At 42.9% G+C, this 18,570-nt stretch overlaps 1 protein-coding gene across 2 annotated transcripts; it reads right to left on the bottom strand.

Annotated features, from left to right (window-relative positions):
• Positions 1 to 3,589: 3,589 nt before the first annotated feature.
• Positions 3,590 to 18,295, bottom strand: LOC108674693 (ATP-dependent RNA helicase SUV3 homolog, mitochondrial). 2 transcript variants are annotated; one of them, XM_047881607.1, is made up of 17 exons: positions 18,174 to 18,295; positions 16,189 to 16,336; positions 14,938 to 15,070; positions 14,305 to 14,405; positions 12,914 to 13,035; positions 12,133 to 12,301; positions 10,475 to 10,586; positions 9,947 to 10,116; positions 8,967 to 9,135; positions 8,150 to 8,255; positions 7,641 to 7,782; positions 7,135 to 7,293; positions 6,453 to 6,632; positions 5,948 to 6,096; positions 4,383 to 4,557; positions 4,195 to 4,219; positions 3,590 to 3,889 (listed from the first exon to the last, which is right to left on the bottom strand). In XM_047881607.1, the coding sequence occupies exons 1-17, from the start codon at positions 18,194 to 18,196 to the stop codon at positions 3,609 to 3,611; spliced, it is 2,364 nt and encodes a 787-aa protein (XP_047737563.1). In that variant the 5' UTR covers positions 18,197 to 18,295; the 3' UTR covers positions 3,590 to 3,608. The 2 variants fall into 2 exon arrangements, with proteins under 2 accessions (XP_047737563.1, XP_018018153.2); XM_018162664.2 differs by lacking the exon at positions 4,195 to 4,219 and having other exon boundaries at positions 4,358 to 4,557.
• Positions 18,296 to 18,570: the final 275 nt, after the last annotated feature.

Genomic DNA, 18,570 nt, shown 5'->3' on the forward strand with positions numbered 1-18,570 from the left:
ATGTACGTTGATTTATGCCTTGACGACAGTTCGCGAAAGGGTTAGGGGTGGGGGAGTTCTTTCACATTTAATATAGGCGAAAATTACCGGCGCACATAATTAGACGACCTGAAGACGCTGATCTTTAGTTGCCCGGCTGCAGTCGTGTGGGATGTCGCTCATGCAGTCGTTCCCACCATCTTTAACTGAATTTCAGCTCCAGTAACGTCTAGTCTTGTATCCAAGCCACCTTGAATGCCTATTTCGAGGCGCTCGGGACTTTGCCGCGCTCTACTGAACATTCACACTTATTGTCACTGCAAACCTATCTCCTCCTAGAGTTTTTAAGCTACAGCAATGAGAAATATACCGTTCGATTCACAAATAAAAGATCTGGAGATTGGTCGTAGCTTTTTTTTCCATTTCGTAATAGTTTTGAAAAAAGGGAGGGGGAATTCGAAAATGTGGGGGGAGAAATCCAATTTTTTTTCGAAAAAATGCCCACCCCACCCACAAAAATTGAAATTTTGAATAACAGCAAGGACCAATCGATAGATATGGTCCTTAGGCATCGAATGATATGCGTATCGATGTTGTAGCTTGAAAATCCTAAGAGGAGATAGATTTCTACAGTACCCCCTTTTTGGTGGTTTTTCTAAGAATTTCACGTCTTCTTTCACTTTTTTCGAAAGATTTACACGAACAAAAAAGTCTTAGATTTATCTTTTACATATGTGTACCAAGTTTCAAAGTGATCCGTCCATAAATAAAAAAAAAATTCCACAAGAAATTGGAAATTGCTATTGGAAATTGGAAATTTTATTTCGGTTATTTACAGACATATAACTTTGAAACTTGGTACACATATGTAAAAAATAAATCTAAGAATTTTTCTATTCGTGTGAATTTTTCGCAAAAAATGAAAGAAAACGTGAAATTATTAGAAAACCGATGGTTTTTTAAAGGCGACTTGAAAGTCCGATTTGGCGGTAGAGGGTTAACATCGCCGAATATTTACAGCCTGTTGTGGTCTCGAACACGCTACTCACTGTTCCAATTTTATTGTGCTTGACCACCCGGCCTCCTTGCCGATTTAACAAGAATCGTCCCAGGAAACGGGGACCGAACCCACGACTTTCTGCTCTAATTCTGGTACTCCGAACTGTAATCACTAGGCCACCCATCTCTATGTATTACAGTATTGATATTGTTTGTGCCAGATCTTGCTTGTTGCCTATTCCAAACATCACCTAATTCTTGCAGTAGCTCACCTTTTCAACTTACTGCCAGCCAGACGTTACGCCAGCCAGACGGCAATGAGGCCGCTTTTGACAGAACTGTCGCACAAGCTGGGATCGACATGGGCAACTCTACTACAATCTTAATACTTTCAAGTTTTAACAGCTTGGAAACTCTGCCGGACACGGTAAAATGACCGCTAGAAATATAGTCAGAAATGGATAATTTTTTCCTTTGCATTTTGACACCTCAAGAAACCCATAATCGGAATTTGGTTCGAATATCCATGCGCTACCGATTGAGAACGTCAGCTCACATCTAAACCACCAGATGATATTTTAATGTGGCCTTCCTGATCGCAATAACGTCTCGGACAAAGTGGATTACCAAACTTCCAGCCATTCCTGCAGAAGTTGTAGCCATATCACCACGAGTAGTTTGTAAACTACATGCAGGTAGTTCACAAAAAAACAACAGCAAACACATAGGTTATAAGTGGCGTTTACAAAATCGTAACTTTTAAGTTGCGTCGTAATCTCATTACATGCTTCTGAAAATATGTAGATCAGTAGTTTGCTTGAATCGCGAAAAAATTATAGAGCAAAGAGAAGGCCAACTGAATTGACAAAAACGTTACAGGAATATTCGTCTGCTAAGCGTATCAACTGAAATTAGGATGAATTAGCTGGCCATTATCTAGCTTTGAAATCTTAGAAAATCTTCCAACATATAAAGTCAATTTAAGCCGGAGAACTCGGAGCTGCACAAACTCAATTACGTTTTCTGTCACATGCATAGTTTCGAATGTTTTGTTATCACTCTGAACCAAATCATAAGTTAGCGGGTGATGTAAAAAAGGAAATGCGCCATCGTTCAGAATATTAAGTTCAGGCATAGTCGCCAGTTACCTCATAACTATCACTTGATTGTATGAGCTCACACCTAGCCATAAATGCTAGTCTCTAGTTATAGTTTATGGAAGAATCTTTACGTTTCATACACATTCTCGGAATTTTTCCTCGTAAACTCCACGAAGCACAATAATAATGAAGCAGACAAGGGACAATAATCACAAATTTCAGGTTTACGAGTTTATTAACAACTTATTGGTTACGATGTATGACACAACAGCTGCGACAATAGAGCTATTGCGGTCAGTCCGTCGCTCAGCAACTTCTCCAATTATCACAACTCGGGAAGAACGAGATAATCTTACAGAAGATTAACCAGTATGGATTAGCAATCCTTGACGAGTGAGGGGGTGAGAGAGGGACGAGTGAGAGGGTGAGAGAGGGGACGAGAGAGGGGGTGAGAGAAGGGTTGTGAGAGAGGGACGAGTGAGGGGGTGAGAGAGGGGGACGAGAGAGGGAGGTGAGTGAGGCCACAAGATAACAAGCAGACATCATGTGAGGCCACAAGATAACAAGCAGACATCATGTGAGGCCACAAGATTAGCGCCCAGCACAGTTCCGACGTCTCCATTTCCAGCCCCCGGAGCACCCCCAGTCTACAGACCCAGAGATGCTAACGCAATATAAACTTTCGGCCGACATTTCGACAGCAAGTAACGCACAAAATTTGAATAAAGCCAAGAGTGAGCGACAGGAAAAACTTGTTTCATAACTTACTCGTTATTTTCATTATGTGTTGCAGGATTTAGATGCAGCACCAACCTATCCAATCCCTTGCCCTGAGCAGCTGTCTGTACCTGAGAAGTACAGTTGTAGCCTAGTCTGCTAATAGCTACCGTGAATGTATCTTGACAATGTTACAGTCTGTACAGTAATTTGAAGTGTCGTGTCGTGCTAATCAACTTTAACTAGTTAATGCCATTTTAATGAAAAAAGTTTAATAAACAGTCTTGTCTGATGCCAATTACGATTTAACGAAAGTGATATCAAGTAAACTATTTTAAGCATGATCTATTCAGATTTTAATTCTTCGCCGTTGAAACGGCACCGGAAACGTGAGCCATGAACAGACTTGTCTCAGATTTTGACTAGAGAAAATAAACGAGGCACAGATTAAATGTGCACAGCCGCCTCAACGTTAATACACAATCAAGGCTATTCGTACCTAAAGGCAGTCACAATCAATGATATTCGTACCTAAAGGCAGTCACGATCAATGCTATTCGTACCTAAAGGCAGTCACAATTAAAGCTATTGTACCTAAAGGCAGACAAAATCAATGCTATTCGTACCTAAAAGAAGTCACAATCAATGCTATTCGTACCTAAAGGCAGTCACAATCAATGCTATTCGTACCTAAAGGCAGACACAATCAATGCTATTCGTACCAAAAAGAAGTCACAATCAATGCTATTCGTACCTAAAGGCAGTCACAATCAATGCTATTCGTACCNGGCAGTAACGCTACCTGTGGGGGCGCTACAGGAGCGGCAGTAACGCTACCTGTGGGGGCGCTACAGGAGCGGCAGTAACGCTACCTGTGGGGGCGCTACAGGAGCGCAGTAACGTTACCTGTGGGGGCGCTACAGGAGCGGCAGAGCGCCACTCGCGCTGCAGCTGCGCCAGCATGGCGGGGGACAGAAGCCCTTGTGACAGCAGCCGCTGCGTCAGGCGCCCTCGACCTCCGCTGGGCTGCTGCGGGTGAGGGTCTTCCTCCTCGTACGTCGGGTCTGCTTCGTCGAGCTGCACCACCACAGAGTCTGCGCAATGGACGTGTTACTCGTCACTGAACAAACTGTGCTAATATGCCACGCAGGGGTCAGGGTTATGAGGCGTCGCCTCTCAGTCCCCACGCTTCCCCCCTCAGTTCCCGCGCCTCACCCCTCGGCCCCCGCGTCTCACCCCTCAGTCCCCACACCTCACCCCTCAGTCCCCGCGCCTCCCGCTCCTTGCGTCTGAGGATGGTCAAGGCGCGCCTCACCCCTCAGTCCCCGCGTCTCACCCCTCAGTCCCCACACCTCACCCCTCAGTCCCCGTGTCTCACCCCTCAGTCCCCACGCCTCACCCCTCAGTCCCCGCGCCTCCCGCTCCTTGCGCCTGAGGATGGTCAAGGCGCGCCTCACCCCTCAGTCCCCGCGTCTCACCCCTCAGTCCCCACACCTCACCCCTCAGTCCCCGTGTCTCACCTCTCAGTCCCCACACCTCACCCCTCAGTCCCCGCGCCTCACCCCTCAGCCCCCGCGCCTCCCGCTCCTTGCGCCTGAGGATGGTCAAGGCGTCCTCGGTGTCGAGGTGGGCGGTGGTGCCGGGGCCGCTGTTGCGTAGCAGCGTCGTGAGGCTCGCCACGCTCTGCTCGATGAGGCCGTCCAGCTCCGTCTGGATCACCTTCACCGACTCCATCTCAGGGAACGTCTCAGGGAACCGGTACCTAGGGAGAACTCCAGCTCAGGAACTATCAACAATCCTACTCCATCAGGTCTAATGGATTGAAATCCTTCCTATGGACACTTCGAGCTCAGGAACTATCAACAATCCTCCTCTATCAGGTCTAATGGATTGAGATCCTTCCTAAGGACACTTCGAGCTCAGGAACACACAACAATCCAATTCCATCAGGAATTTACTTATATTTCCAGTCCAAACAAAGGGACGTTGAGAACATTGCTACCATTTCTTCTCATATCAAGCAAATAACTCAAATGTCCTTCCTTATGAAGCAAGGACCCTTCAAAGTGTAGGTTCTACCCGAGTTTTTGACTCCATTTCAGGCAAAGCCCACCAAAAGTTTGAGGAGCGCTACAGCTTTTAATGGTAGGGACAAGGAGCATAAGAGATCTGGTCACATTAATTGTCGCAATGATGTAGACGGAAGTATTTTTTTCACTTGCTATTAATCTTATGTGTAACGTGCCCTCGAAGTACATTTGAACCAGACGACGACGCGATAAATGCTTCGTAGAATAATAATAATAACTAGAGCACCAGCACCACATTGGTACTAGGGAACTAGAGCACCACATTGTTACTAGGGAACTAGAGCACCAGCACCACATTGGTACTAGGGAACTAGAGCACCAGCACCACATTGTTACTAGGGAACTAGAGCACCAGCACCATATTGTTACTAGGGAACTTGAGCACCAGCACCACATTGTTACTAGGGAACTAGAGCACCAGCACAATATTGGTTAGATGGAACTAGAGCACCAGCACCATATTGTTACTAGGGAACTAGAGCGCCAGCACCACAGCGGTACTAGGGAACTAGAGCACTAGCACCACATTGGAACTAGACATTGCTACTAGGCAGACCGTCACTATAGGAATAATCAGTGTCCATACAATTACCTTAGTTCAACTAACTAAATTTCAGTTTAACGTCATTCGGTCTGAGTAATATAATGCGGTTTCAGCGCTTATTAGGCCGTAGGCCTGTTGCCGATTTCTAACATCGCAGAACATTCACAGCTTGTTGCGGTCTCGAACTCACAACTCACTGCTTCAATTCTGCTGTGCTTAACCGCCCGGCCTCCTTGCCGATTCTGACCAGAAACTGTCGCACAGAGCTGCGATCGATTCCGCGCCTCTCTGCGCCAACCTTGGTATTCTGAACTGTAACCACTGGGCCACCCTGTGATTAAAAAAAATATAACTCAGTACTCACTGCAGTGAGTGACAGAGAGCGCATTTTCTCGTCGACGAAAACGTGAAGTCACGGACGGGCAGACAGACAGACAGACGGACGGACGGACATGGCGAGCACAATAGTGCATTTTTTCCATAAATGAGAAATGCGCTAAAAATGTTTTGATACAGACCCCAGCCAGAGGTAGAGGTCGAACACGTCGAAGACCTCCTCGAGGCGGACGAGGTCCAGGATGGTCTGAGGGACGGCGAAGGGCCACTTGACTTGCTGACACAGCCACGCCAGACTCGCGGGCTCTGCTTGCGCGTACTGCCGTGCGAACTGCACAACACAGCTGTATAGTCGCGGTACACAGCTTACAGTCGAGACACGTCAGCATAGCGTTATATAATGTCTAAGTGAACATCGCTTAAATTAATATCTAGGCAGTGACAGGGAGATCTATCACCTCTAAATATCCCTGCTATTTCATTGCTGTTATAAACCAACAAATATCTAGGCAGTGACAAGGATATCTAGCACATCTAGATCTCGCTGCCCCTGCCGTGTTCCGCAACATGGAAATTCAAGCACAAAACCAGAGATCCGTGCCTCTGACATCTTAGTGGAAGTTATGGGACGGTAACGTCTAGATTACCAAAATAAATAGAAGATTACCAAGGTAACATGCAACGCACCTTGAGGAACATGGCGCAAACGAAGGGCATCTTCCTGCTGATGGGGGCGCAGCAGAAGAGGTAGCGGGCACGCAGGGGCATGCTGATGTGCTGGATGAGGTCGGCCAGGAACTTGAAGTCTTCCATCGCACACACGAAATACAGAGACTCGTCCACGGTGCACACGTTCACGAATATGTCCTGCACGAAATACAGAGACTCGTCCACGGTACACACGTTCACGAAAATGTCCTGCACGAAATACAGAGACTCGTCCACGGTACACACGTTCACGAATATGTCCTACATGTGCACCAGCAGTAAACATTTGATATAAACATGTTTAGGACATATTCAGCTCTCCTGTTTATAAATATTTATCTCGTTATCCACCTTGAACAGATGATAAGTACAGATATATTTAAACTTTGTTAAATTTGTTAATCAAACATTGTAAAAACATAGCGTAGCTTAACTTAGCTAGCAAGCTCGTTACTGTGGACGTATTTTATCAGTTGCTCTGCCGCAAATTTTCACGGTCACATCGCAGAGACATTGTCAGAGCGCATGGCAGTCAGAGATGACCTCTTGACAGAGCGTATGAGAGTGTAGTGAGGCACTAGTGAGGCACTCACTATGAGGTTGGAGAGGGTGTAGTGAGGCACTCACTATGAGGTTGGAGAGGGTGTAGTGAGGCACTCACTATGAGGTTGGAGAGGGTGTAGTGAGGCATGAGGTAGGCGAAGAGTTCGATCTGCTCGGCCGTGGGATGTAGTCCCGCTTGTCTCAGAGGCTCAGGTCGGCTGCTCAGGAGGCGTCGCAGGGTCGGCAGGTCCTCAGGCTTCATGCAGGTCACGAAGCCCTGGGGACGCGAGGCAAACGTTAGGCTGGGGCTAAACCTGGGCCCTCAGTGTAGGGCTAATTTAAAGTCTAAACCTGAGCCCTCAGTACGGGCTAATTTAAGGACCTAAGCTCAGGCTTATTCAACATATCAAGGAAACATTTTATTCAATGAACCGAATTTATTCCGCCTCTTTAGAATACATTAATTAATGGGATTTGAGGCAATACTTTGGCGAGCCAATCCCCCCTCCCCCCGGACCGCAATTGGCAATCCAGAGTCGTGCGGATATTAAAGTATTCCTATGTTTGAGGTTGTTGATCTCGCTACTGCGTGCCATATTGTCCCGCTATCTGAAGATATCTTACATGGTCCCACTGCGTGCCATATCGTCCCGCACGTCCCGCGATCTGCAGGGCCTGGGACACCGACAAAGTTTCCATCTCCTTCTCGCCCTTAGCGTTGATGAACGGCTTGATGAGCGAGTAGAACACGACCCTCCTGATGCTCCTGAAGCAGAGTAAACAATTGTAGGACTTGCCTGTAGAAAACCAAGGTAAATAAGTGTAAAACTTAGCTGCAGAAAACCAAGGTAAATAAGTGTAAAACTTGGCTGTATAAAACAGAGGTAAATAAGTGTAAAACTTGGCTGTATAAAACAGAGGTAAATAAGTGTAAAACTTGGCTGTAGAAAACCAAAGTAAATAAGTGTAAAACTTGGCTGTAGAAAAGCAGGGTGAACAATTGTAAAACTTGGCTGTAGCTGCAAGCTCTGAAGCTGAAAGATGTTATACTTAGTAGCACCCCATGCCTATAGCGTCAGTAGCACCACTCACAGGTTCAGACCCATGCCTATAGCGTCAGTAGCACCACTCACAGGTTCAGCCCCATGCCTATAGCGTCAGTAGCCACCAGAATCTTGCAGGGGTTCGATGGGTCGTTGAACTTCTGCGCCATGGCAAGCTTAGTGCCCGGAGGGAGGCCTGCAAAGATCATAAACAATGTAAATAATGGATAGAGATCGATAAATTGAGTTTTTCACATTAGCAGAAACTGATGTTTAGTCTGGAATACTGTATACGGTAGTTGTGGTAAATTCACAACTCACTTGAACGCTCACTGAGCTTGGGTGACGGTAAACTAACATCAACAAACACGAAGTATGACTTCTACGCTTTATGAAGCTTTTCATACTCTTGAAACCTTCTATAAAAGTTTCCTCCACATGCAGCGGATAGGTTTTGCACCTGATTAAATTCAGCTATGCACATTCTTTCATTTAGAACGTTATCTGAGGAACCAAAAAATTGAGGTAAATTGTGTAATTCGCAGGAATTTCCTCATTATTCAACGACGTTAGAGATTTACTTTAATTCAGTTTCTTCACATCGACACACACTACCCGGCCATTCCCCCACCTCCTCCCTCCCCCACACACACCCACCACCCACCTCCATATATGACGGCGACCTGATGCCCCACCACCCACCTCCATATATGACAGCGACCCACCAGCCACCACCCACCACCCACCAATCACCTCCATATATGACGGCGACCTGATGACCTACCACCACCCACCTCCATATATGACGGCGACCCACCACCCGGTTAAATTCAGTTTCTTCACATCGACACACACTACCCGGCCATTCCCCCACCTCCTCCCTCCTGCCACACCACCCACCACCCACCTCCATATATGACGGCGACCTGATGCCCCAGCTTCTCGACGGCACGACTCACGTAGTGGACGTCCTTTTTGCTGAAGCAGACGACGCAGTCGCCGGGCATGAGGGCGCTGAACGTGCATAGGGCGGCGTCCTCCGTCGTCAGGGGCGTGAGGCGCTTGTAGCGTCGCACCTGCCGAGCACAGCGCCGTCAGGAGGAGGCAAAATAAAAGGTCTTTACGTCACCTTAACGGCGTAAGGACAAGGCAAAATAAAAGGTCTTTACGTCACCTTAACGGCGTAAGGACAAGGCAAAATAAAAGGTCTTTACGTCACCTTAACGGCGTAAGGACAGTCACCTTAACGACGTCAGGACGAGGCAAAATACGAGGTGTTCATGTCACCTTAACGACGTCAGGACGAGGCAAAATACGAGGTGTTCATGTCACCTTAACGACGTCAGAACGAGGCACAATAGGAGGTGTTCACGTCACCTTAACGACGTCAGGACGAGGCACAATAGGTGGTGTTCACGTCACCGTAACGGCGTCAGGACGAGGCAAAATACGAGGTGTTCATGTCACCTTAACGACGTCAGGACGAGGCACAATAGGAGGTGTTCACCGTTTCACGTCACCGCAGCAGCATCGCAGGTACAAAAAAGGTACAGACAGCATCGCTGTGCCTGACACCGATATAAGGCATCATTGTATTGACATCATCGATGACCGTGGCACGCCCCATTCAATAGGCGTCAGGCATCCCTGCAGGCATCACGGCCTGAACCACCAGGAACAAGGCATCCCTGCAGGCATCACGGCCTGAACCACCAGGAACAAGGCACTCAGAACCTGTATCCCTTCCGTGTGACTCGTACACTGGGCACGACCTTAGACCCACGATCTTCCTCGCACGATATGTTTACTCAACACTTCTTACATTAATAATAATATCTCACCTCAACAATAATATAAGATAATAATAATATAATAACAACACCTCACCTCGACCTGCTCCCCCGTACATAGGGCGAGGTCCTCCACCAGGTGCACGGCGCCCTCCTCGCCACACACGTGCACCTCCCGCGCACACACCCCCAGCAGGGCGCGCGTCCAGGCCCAGCCGCGTAGGGGGTCCCGGAGCAGCTGCACCTCGTCTATGATCGCTACGTCGTCTGCAGTCATTATAGCTTAATTATATCTATAATTATAGCTACGTCGTCTGCAGTTATTATAACTTAATTATAATTATGTCTATGTCGTCTGCAGCCATTATAGCTTAATTATAATTATAGCTACGTCGTCTGCAATACCACTCGTCCTACAGCAACTTGATCTCTTTAGATTATCTATCGCTTCATATGCTCCTTCAAACTCATCAAATAATGTGAACGATAAATTGCCATCAAGTAAAATAACTAAATTTAACAATGTTGACTATTAATAGCACAGTTGTCATGCACTAAGCAATATGAAGTGCTTTAGGTCGGTCAGTTGAAGAGTAATGATTAATATAACAATAATAATTATTACACTTGTGCTGTAGGGAGACCATCTCTACGGTGCAGGCTGTGTGTGGGGAGGGCGTGAGGTCAGGGCTGCTGTAGCGCCGCTCCTCCCCCGTCACCAGGTCACAGGGCGTCCCCTGCAGGGGGGGAGTGAGGGGAGTGATGTAACACTACACAGCAGCTTAGGGGCCAAATTATCAAAACATTGTAAATTTTTGTACTTACGACAAAAAGTTACGTGTTATGTAAGTACGTCCTAATTTTGGCATTATCAAAACTTTCGTACGCAAGGCATTATCAAAACCATCAGGTTAACTGACCAATCAGAGGCTTTGGATTTGCTCTTCCTATAGCTCCAGTAAGCTCATCTCAACCAGTGCGCAGTGCGCTTGGACGAAAGCAGGTTGTGTGGTGTCAGCGGCATTTGCAGTGCCTGACTAGGGTGTATTGGATAAATAAGTGAGAAGTTATCCAAATAGCAATGTACTTGTTGTTGTGATCATTAACCGAAATTTCTTGCAATAAGGGCAAATAAATGCATTATTACCATTCAAAATTAGAAGAATTTTTTAGAAGGTTACAAAGAATTCAGAAAATTTCGTGAGTTGGAGTTGCGACTGTCATAAAAAGAAATAAATTTGTTTACAGAGAACTAGAAAAATGGTTGGCTTTTCAACCTCAATCTATTTTTGAATCAAAAAAGGCATCAGGATATTGTTTCAAGTGAATGATCATAAAACTATTAGATATGAATACAAACATTTGCTTGTAAATTATAGCACAAAAGGCAATTGACATTTTTATCCCAAAAGCACTGTTTAGCACGATTACATATTATATGTCGGATTATTGACAAAATTCTGTCACAATTCACCATGTTACTACTTGCTTGTAAATCAATAGTTTCGTATCGCTTCAGCAGACACTCTAAACTTGTGCGGAACTCCACTTACGACATCTCTGAGCAGGCGTACAGTTACGTTACGTAGCTTCCAGCACAAATGTTTTGATAATACCACCTCTAGAGTTACGTCATCAAGACAGCACTTACGCCTCTCGTAAGTCGATTTTGCGTACTTACAAAATTTTGATAATACGGCCCCAGGCCACACAGAACTCCACTGCACTCATGTCCACCACCAGACCCTCTAACTCCACCAGACTCTCTAACTCCAACAGACCTTCTAACTCCACCAGACCTTCTAACTCCACCAGACCTTCTAACTCCACCAGACCCTCTAACCCCACCAGACCCTCTAACTCCAACAGACCCTCAAACTCCAACAGACCCTCTAACTCCACCAGACCCTCTAACTCCACCAGACCCTCTTAACTCCCCCAGACCCTCTAACTCCCCCAGACCCTCTAACTCCCCCAGACCCTCCAACTCCACCAGACCCTCTAACTCCCCCAGACCCTCTAACTCCACCAGACCCTCTAACTCCACCAGACCCTCTAACTCCACCAGACCCTCTAACTCCACCAGACCCTCTAACTCCACCAGACCATCTAACTCCACCAGACCCTCTAACACCACCAGACCCTCTAACACCACCAGACCCTCTAACTCCACCAGACTCTCTAACTCAACCAGACCCTCTAACATCAGACCAGTCCCTCTAACTCCACCAGACCCTCTAACTGCAGACCAAACCTTCTCGTTACTCCTACTGCAAACCAGACCTTCTCGTTACTCCTACTGAAGACCTCGGCAGCGAGCAGCTTGAGGGGCCCGCAGTAGACCCCAGATTCGGCCTGGAGGAAGGCCTCCATGGCGTGGTAGGTCTTGCCGCTGTTCGTGGGGCCCGCGTGGAATATCAGCTTGCGGTTCATCGCGCGAGCCTCGGGGTACCTGCGCAGCGTTTGTATTGCACAATATAATATTTTTATATACCTTATAAATAGAATATATGTACCTCATATACGAGCCTCGGGGTACCTGCGCACGGTTTGTATCCTACAATATAATATATAATATACCTTATATACTAATATATGTACCGTAAACTGGGGTAACTTTGACCACTTTTTTTTTCAAAATGATGCAATTTTTTTACTAGATAAGTTAAACTTAGATTGAAACATGCAAAATACAGGTCTATACTCTAGCTTTACTCACCATAAATTGCTGGCTCCTGCCTCTCATAGTTTTGATGTAATTTCAAAAAAAGTGATGGTCTTTGTTACCCCTGTCTCTTATACACATCTAGATGTGTATAAGAGACAGCGTCACCACTCACCAATTAACAGGAGTGGTGAGGTCACCACTCACCAATTAACAGGAGTGGTGAGGTCACAACTCACCAATTAACAGGAGTGGTGAGGTCACAACTCACCAATTAACAGGAGTGGTGAGGTCACAACTCACCAATTAACAGGAGTGGTGAGGTCACCACTCACCAATTAACAGGAGTGGTGAGGTCACAACTCACCAATTAACAGTAGTGGTGAGGTCGCCACTCACCAATTAACAGGAGTGGTGAGGTCAGATATCTTGCAGAGTTCGCCCATGCAGAGGAGGTGGGGGAACACCTGACGGGCGTGCCGCAGGAAGCTGGGGAACAGGTCGTGAACGTGTCCAGCGCCCTGGGGGATGCCAAATACTTTAATATTTGATAATTTTTTATATATGATAATTATTAATTATTTGATAATTATTTTTATATTTATATATTAATTAAATTATTAATTTAGTGAACATGTCCAGCACTCTGGGGGATGAGAAATACTTTAATGTTAGATAATTTTTTTATATATGATTATTATTTCATATTTGATAATTATTTTTATATTTATATGATATTAATTACATTATTAATTTAGTGAACATGTCCAGCACCCTGGGGCATGTGAAATACTTTAATGTTAGATAATTATTTTATAATTTATATGATATCAATTAAATTATTAATTTAATGCACGTGTCACACACCCTGGGGAATCCCAAATACTTTAATATAAAATACTTTAATATAAAATTATTCAATATATTATAATTATTTTAATATTTTTTATAATATTATTAAATTATTATTTTAATATATTTAGAATACTTTAATATTTTCATTGTATGCTACAGAAATCAATTAATTTCAACTCAAACTTAATAAAAGAAAATATACTTATTAAACCTTCCTAGCAACTAAATTGCTTCCAGATTCATGAATGTCATGTTTTTGATAATGCAAATAACAGTGATTAGAAAGTAAGTAAGATATTTCACTTTAAGGCAGCAGGTGGTTTACAATAAAAATTTAAAATAGCATCCAGATTTCTGAATGGGATGCTTATGGTAATTTATGAATATATATTTTCCAGGAGGTTAAATATTTTGATTTAGGAAACACATTTTGTGTAAAAAAGTAAAATATTCCCATTAGAAAGCAAGTGGTATAAATAAAGTACAAGGTTATTCTAAATGATGGGCCCATTTTACTTAATTCATATTTATTTCAGTATAAATTCAAAATTAAAAAGTTATAAATCAATGGAAAGAGAAAGATTCAAAGTTTTTTATACACGTTTATAAATGTTCAGTATGTCTCCCTGGTGCTGCACGGTAAACATCTAAACGGTTGCCATGTAGCACAAGGGGGGACATATTCAACATTTATATATATGTAAAAACATTTGAATTTTTCTCTTTCCATTGGTGTATAAATGATTCATATTTAATTTATACTGGAATATACCTATACAAATTTGATAAATTTGGTCATCATATAGAATAACTTTGTACAATATCTTTTTGTAGGTAGAATAGAATAGAAATAGAATAGAAATAGAATAGAAATAGAATAGAAATAGAATAGAAATATATTCTATATATGGAAGCAGCGCAGACACATGACAGACCTGGGTGATGTCACTGAGCAGAATGTGGAGGTCTGTAGGCAGACTAGACGAGTCTACGCAGTGCTTCCGGAAGCTGATGAACGCCTGCTGGTACAGGTACTCTGAGGGTAGATACATACATGTACAGGTACTCTGAGGGTAGATACATACATGTACAGGTACTCTGAGGGTAGATACATGTACAGGTACTCTGAGGGTAGATACATACATGTACAGGTACTCTGAGGGACATACATGTACAGGTACTCTGAGGGTAGATACATACATGTACAGGTACTCTGAGGGTAGATACATACATGTACAGGTACTCTGAGGGTAGATACATACATGTACAGGTACTCTGAAGGTAGATACATACATGTACAGGTACTCTGGCAGCAGATACCTACGTTCTCTGAACGCCTGCTGGTACAGGTACAGCAGCAGATACATACATTCTCTCATCTTTTGACTTCTTCTCAACATATCAATGATGAAAATTGGTAATGATAACAGTAGAGACTAGCAGCACAATGATAGAGCTGTGCACCCATCCACCATGAGAACCTCCCACCCTGAGAACCTCCCACCCTGAGTACCACCCACCATGAGAACCTCCCACCATGAGAACCACCCACCATGAGAACCACCCACCATCCAGCCCGTGTTCCAGAGCGACCTCCCTCATCTGGGTGTCGGTGTAGAAGGCGTTCAGGACACGGAGTACCTCGGCCTTCACAAGGGGACCTGCAATCTCTTCACCCACATTCACGTCCTCTTTGTTCACCTGAAAACCAGCAAGTTTAAAGTAAATTGTTTACTGTGTAGTGTATACCAATTGGTGCCTTTCAGAGTCATTTTACACTATATATTGTCTGGTGTTCAAGGAAATATGGAAAATTTTCAGATTTATTTTCATCAATGAAGACGTCCAACATATCATTAACCAACCACCTAAATTTTTCTTATTGTCCAAGTCATTAATATGCTTGATGTCCCATTTCTTAGATTCAATATTCCTGTTGTTTTCTCAAATAAGTCATCACAGGAATACATTTGTACCAACTGTTGCTATAGTAATGAGCAACCATGAATAGTTTAAAAATGAGTGCATACTGTGTAGGTACTCTTCTGATTATTCCAACCAAAGTGGTTAGAATAATTTACAACCCAACCTAATAACAGCTAAATAACTGGAATAAAAAAGGATTAGAAGGAAATTTGAAAATCAATAGCCTGAAGGGCTTATAATATTCAACTGCTTTGGAGATTCTCCCACTAATATTTTTGTGGACATCACATCAAATTTGCAAACAAGAGTACTGTAAATGGGGGTGACTTGGGTCCTTTGGACATTTAAGAAAAGAAAAGCCTGTAGGTGTCCATTGATGTCTGCAGTAATTCTAACAGTCATGGTCTTTCAATTGCCCTTAACAATTAAATTTAGGTGCTGATGGTCTCTCTCAGACAACTACAATCTTTGGCCAGATGTGTGCCTTGCTAATGACTTTTTTTCCTCTCGTTCAAAAGCAGTCATTATTTTTGAGACAGCACCTCTTAAAACGTCAAGCATTTGGGAAGTTTGTCATACTGTTACCTCCCATTCAGGCACCAACAATTTGGCCTCTTTGAAAGTCAGAAAAATTTGCCATTTATAAGTTATAGGTTAGGTTAAAGACACAAAAAATTACTAAGAATATTTGTGCATGGATAAAATATCAATTAGCCACAACAATAAAACATAAAAATATGTCACATTTCGATTGTTTATAACTTTTCCAAAATTATGATATTAAAATGTCAGGGGTTTCCCTTATTTGGTCCAACCCTTGTACATGAACTAAAAAACATAATGAAATGTTTAACAATTAAGAAACATATTATACAATGTTTATTTGAATTGACCTCAACATTGACAGGCATGAAGAGGTGGGAGATATTCTTGTTGTTGCCATCACTGGAGTGTGAGGAGGCCCGAGAGTGCCAGGCAGGTAGGGGTGGCACTCGAGTGGCACTGAGCAGGGCCCGCTGGAGGCAGCAGGCCAGCTTCATGCTGCACACAACCAACACCATGAAGGATGGCAAGGCTAGCAGAATAGAGAAGATCTTGTGGCTACCGTCAAATGGGGTAATAAGGGACGGGCGGGGTAAATCGGGACAGTCGTCCCACATTTCATAGAAATGTTGTAGCAGTTAAACTAATCAAAATATTGCAAAACTAAAAATACTAGTGGTGTAAATTTCAACATTTTTACAATCTATGTAGCATAAAGCAAGTTAAGAAATCATACATTTACTACCTACTTCTCAAAAAATCCCTGAAATAAAGTGTGAAAAGTGAGATTTTGGAAGAGTACCTCTGATAAGGTCTGTAGCAAAAAAAAATATATATATATAGGTATATATTTGCGATATTAAAAAATTTTACCTACATAAAAGTTGCATACCGGTGTTGGCCTAAAAACATAATTGACAGAATTTGCATATCTCATCCCCAAAAAAATGCCGGCCGTTTCCGTGAGACGGTGTAATTAGTGACACCCCCCTGAGGTAATAAGGGACACCCAAGAAAAGGCATTTACAGTAGAACCTTGATTAGCAAAGGCTCCAGTTAACAAAAAATCAATTACAACAAAAAATTTCAAGTACATTTACTTTGCTCACCGAAAAAATTTCACTTAATGCAAAATTAATGCATCATAGATCATCACAAAATTGTGCATAGAATGTCATAGACAAAAGTGTGAACCAGGCAACATAGAATGAAACATATATATAATCAACCTAAACTATGATTTATTTCTCTAAAAAATATGATGGTTGTCACTAAAATATTCCTTTCTGTTTCAGTATGTTTTTTACAATTTTTTTTTTGTTATAGTGAAATCAATTGATCCAATTAAAATGGTGTGAAATTATAAGTCGTCCTGTAAGCTTACAGATACAGAAGAAATGCTACATGGCTGCTGATATGAAGCTTGCAGTAGACAAGGTCGTTGTAAATGCTCAATGGCATGTTCATGGGCCTCATGGATATGGTAATATCATATAAATAAAGGAAAAACAAGTAAAAATCACAGAAATGTCATTTATTCTACATGTACATCATCTACAAAGGAAGAGGATTTCAGAGTAGGTACTGTTAGTAATAGATGAGTACACTTTGCATGCGTCAAACATTTTGAAATTGGGTTTCATTTCAAGTGTCCTAGATTACCCCATTCTCAGGGGTAATTTGGGAGGCTTTTATTTTACATCTGGCACATTACGTAGAGCAAATTGATTTTTTTCCAAAGATGTCATACAATAGCCCTTGCAAAGAGCTCTGTAAAATGAGCCCAAATTTGTTTATGAAATGTTTCATGGTAAAAAGTTATTAATGAAAAATGCTCAAAACCGTCCCTTATTATTTTGTTTGATGCTAATACAATGAAAACAAAGCTAGTAAAGGCCAATGAAAAAAGAAAAAAATAGAGAGGAGAAACAAGTGGGGCAACACAACAAGAACAGGGGATATCTTACATGGTTCTGCAGTGTGGCACTCTTTATTAACAAGAGCAAACAAAAATTAAGAATGAATGAAGTTGACCTAAAAGCAGCAGATGAATTATTAACTACAGCAGGAGAATTAATAACACTGCTTGAATCTTAACAGGTTGGTGTAGGATTCTTAAACTTGAATGAGAATTAAATACATCAAAAATGAAGATATTATGCTGATGAAGTGATTAATGTCCTGCCAATACACATGATCAGCAAGTGTGTCAACTTGATTTCACAAGTGGAATCCTAATCTTTTGCAAGAAAATAACAAACCTTTACTAATTAAAGTACACAATATAGAAGCACAAGATAAATGTACAGCAGTCTTACATATTAAAAATACTCACCGTCTGTGAAGCTGGGAGAGCATGTGTCTATGGTCTCAACACGTCAATTTGAGAAAACAAATTTTGAATACAAGAGCAACTAAGCCATGATGCATTAGGGGAGAAATGAACTCAAACAAATGAGCTGTGGACACAGAAAAAAATTAATGCTGGCAATAGTCATTTTATTTATTTAGCAAGTATTAATAACAAGAGAGATACTTTGAAGTTTATCAATGTTAACAGCATTGAAATCCACACAGAAACTTATTTTTTTATATTTTTTAAGCTCCTAAGGACTTGAAACCACACTTCAACCAGGCCTTTTGCTTTCAAATTCAAAAGTTTCAACTATGCAAGCTGCCACTGCTGCTGGCACAGCTTGCTGCTGATACTGCTCCGCCCGTTTTTGACCAAG

Source organism: Hyalella azteca, unplaced genomic scaffold (assembly GCF_000764305.2).
Source record: "Hyalella azteca isolate HAZT.00-mixed unplaced genomic scaffold, Hazt_2.0.2 contig8367, whole genome shotgun sequence".
Lineage (NCBI taxonomy): Eukaryota > Metazoa > Arthropoda > Malacostraca > Amphipoda > Hyalellidae > Hyalella > Hyalella azteca.

Coding starts and splice junctions, on each gene's coding strand:
- LOC108674693 (XM_047881607.1), bottom strand. CDS start 18,196: ATGCTCTCCCAGCTTCACAGACG. Junction 12,302..12,913: donor CTCACCACTCCTGTTAATTG/GTGAGTGGCGAC, acceptor AACGCTGCGCAG/GTACCCCGAGGCTCGCGCGA. Junction 8,256..8,966: donor GGTCGCCGTCATATATGGAG/GTGGGTGGTGGG, acceptor TGATCTTTGCAG/GCCTCCCTCCGGGCACTAAG.